Source organism: Plasmodium gallinaceum (assembly GCF_900005855.1).
Source record: "Plasmodium gallinaceum strain 8A genome assembly, contig: PGAL8A_v1_152, whole genome shotgun sequence".
Taxonomy (NCBI): domain Eukaryota; phylum Apicomplexa; class Aconoidasida; order Haemosporida; family Plasmodiidae; genus Plasmodium; species Plasmodium gallinaceum.
The window spans coordinates 107,173-110,443 of record NW_021628316.1 but is presented as its reverse complement, the minus strand read 5'-3'; the positions used below and the strand labels follow the sequence as shown (position 1 = coordinate 110,443).

Sequence of the window (3,271 nt, the reverse complement as noted above, 5' to 3'; positions counted from 1 at the left end):
TTTTTTTTTTTTTTTTTTTTTTTGTTTTTAGAAAATTTTCTATTTATTAGTTTCCTGTTAAATATTTTGTTTGAATATTAAAAACTTAATTTAAAAAAAAATTTTTTTTTTTTAATTTCTCATTTAGTAAAGGAATAAAAAAAAAAAATTATAAATTACCATATAAAAATATTCATATAAGTATATATTTAAAAAAAAAAAAAAAAAAAAAATATTAAAACATTTTTACAATTTCAATTTTGTTTTTTTTCATTTTTGTTCTTAAATGTAGTTATAACATTTTAATGTTTTTTTTTTTTTTTTTTTTTTTTTTTTTTTCATTTAAACTTAATTCAAGTTTTGAATAATTTTAAAAAAATTGTTGAATTAATAACATGAATTAAAAATGAATAAAATTAAAAAATAAATATATAAAACAAAGAACTTTAAGTACATAATTATGTAAATTTTTTATAGCTTTTTAATTAAATATATCATAATTAAAAAAAATTATTAAATATTATGCATTTTTTATTGGTTCTTTTTAAAATGTAGTTATTTCTATAAATAAATTATTGTTATTAATTTTTTCGTAATGATATAAAAATTAAGAAATAAATTAGTATTATAAAAATGGAATTTTATAAACAAACAAAAATAGAGACCTTTATTTTTTTAATAAATGAAATTAATAAGTAGATAAAAAGAAAAATATTAAATAAATTAAAAAAAAAATGATTTAATAAAACAAAAATATCTATGCAAATGACTAACTTATATTTTATAACCGTACTTCCTATTCACATACTTATGCAAAAATGCAAAAATAATAATATTATTATTATTAAAGAGTAAAATTTTAATAATAAATATGTATATAAAAATAATTGTAATAATTATTATGATTATTATTATATTTTTAATAACCATATACATATATACGTATTTACATGTGTATATATATAACTTTATTTTAGAATTTTCCGAAAAAGGAAAGTGTTTGTTTTTATATTTCAATATATTATTTTATTATGTTTTTGTTTATTAAATACTATTATTTTAAAACATTATTTTTAAATATTTATTAATATTGTTATTCTTTGTTTCAAAATATAAAAAGGATTTTTTTTTTAACAAAATATATGTATATTTATTTATAATATTATGCATATTTCCTTTTTTATAATTAATATTTTGGCATAATTTATTCTTTAAAAAATTAAGAATTATCGTTATGCTTCTTTTTATTAATTATTTTTCTCTTTTTTTTTTTTTTTAAAAAATGTCTTTCGAATCTTTCACTTTAATGGAAACTGATCAAAATAAAAAAAAGAATTACGATTATAATGATGAAGACTATAATGATGAAGATATGTTAAATAGTGATGGTTATGAGAGAGATCTTTATACATTTAATATAAAAAATAAATTAGTAAATCGATGTAAAAAGATAAAAGTTGATTTAGATAATAAATCCAAAAAAGAAAATTCTTTCAATAATTCTACTTTTATTAAAAGAGAGAGAAGTATGATAAATGATGACAATGAATTACGAAATAGAGGAAGAAGTTCTATGTCTCATAAAAATGAACCAAAAACAAAATTAGAAGGAATATTAAATGAAAATGATTATTTAATTCAATTAAATAAATTAAAAAGACATGTTGTAGTTGAAATATTTGGAGGTAAATGTTTTATAAGAGAATATTTATGTACTGAATTTTTAAGAAGAATAAAACAGTGTTGCCATATAAACTATGTAAAATATAATATTGGTTTAATAAATTATCGTGATTGTAAACAATTATTAGGTGAAAATAATAACATTGCAAGTATAGAAGTTCGATTAAATTCTATTTTAATATCTTTACCTCCACTAACATGTGTAATTTTGCATTCAAGTATATTTTTAGTAATTAAAGAAGATTTAATAAGAGATGATTTAATTAAAAAATTGTGTGCAGTTTCGAAAAAATATACAAATTTATATAAAACTGATATAAATATGTTAGAAAGTAGGCCATTTGAATTTTGTGCATTAGAATGTGTATTTTCAAGCGCTCTTGAACATTTAAATGCAGAAATGAAATTATTAAATAAAGATTTTGGAGAAATTAAATTTTCTTTAAAAATTAGCAAATATCAAGAAATTTTAAGTAATTTACATAATTTAAAAGATCCAACAAATTTGCTAGTAGACAAAGTAAATTCTTTTATTAAAGCATTTCATGAAATATCAGTAAATAATGCAGATTTAAAAAAAATGGAATTAACAAAATATTATTTTAATCCAAATGCCAATGAAGAAGATAATAAAGATCATACCAATCAAGATTTAGAAATGCTTTTAGAATATTTTGATCAAGAACTTCATCAAATACATGATCAAGTCAAACATTTATATGAATCTATAATTAATTTAGAAAACAGAATATATCTTGATTTATCACTATCTAGAAATAACTTAATTAGGATGGATATCGTTATCAGTTTGATTAATTCAGGATTTGGTATAGGAACTTTAATAACAGGTATTAATTACTATGTATCATCTATATGTCATTTTTTTTTTATTTTATTTTTAAGCAAAAATGTAGTTCGTTTAAAAAGATATTACACATATATATAATGAATATATTAAAAAAAAAAAAAAAAAAAAAAAAAAACAATAATAATAATATGATTTTTTTCTTTATAGGGATATTTGGTATGAATTTGAAAATATTTCTTGAAAAAAATGATTATGCATTTGGTTATGTTACTGGTCTTGTAATATTATTATGCTTACTGACAGTAATAATGTCTATTTATTTTTTTAAATGTATTCGACTTTAGCTTTAGGTGAGTTTTATATATTAAATAAATTTATTTAAAACATTTAATAAATATTAAAATTAATAAATTACAAATATATATTATAATATGAAAATATCTTGTATTATTTATTATAATTTTGTTAAATTTGAAGATATTTTCCATATAATTTATTAAATAGCTAAAATTTAATGTATATTTTTAAATTACACACAAATTAAATAGAGTAATAAAAAGAATTTAAAATGTCATATTAGTTAATATATTTTCTTTTTTATACTATTATTTTAATTTTTTCAGTTATTTCTTTATTAAAATTAAATTATATGTTTCCTTTTTCATCTTGCTAATTCTCTATTAAATTAAATACATTATTCTTTTTAGTATTTTTATTTATTTATTTTTTTTTTTTAATATTTATAATTCTTTCTAATTTAAAGCACTTCCTACCTNTTTATTTATATGTTTTATCTTTATT

At 16.2% G+C, this 3,271-nt stretch overlaps 1 protein-coding gene across 1 annotated transcript; it reads left to right on the top strand.

Moving 5' to 3' along the window:
* Positions 1-1,261: 1,261 nt before the first annotated feature.
* PGAL8A_00500200 (CorA-like Mg2+ transporter protein, putative) lies at positions 1,262-2,814 on the top strand (the record flags this gene model as incomplete). The annotated part of the gene is made up of 2 exons (XM_028673816.1): positions 1,262-2,510; positions 2,678-2,814. The coding sequence occupies 2 exons, from the start codon at positions 1,262-1,264 to the stop codon at positions 2,812-2,814; spliced, it is 1,386 nt and encodes a 461-aa protein (XP_028530231.1).
* Positions 2,815-3,271: the final 457 nt, after the last annotated feature.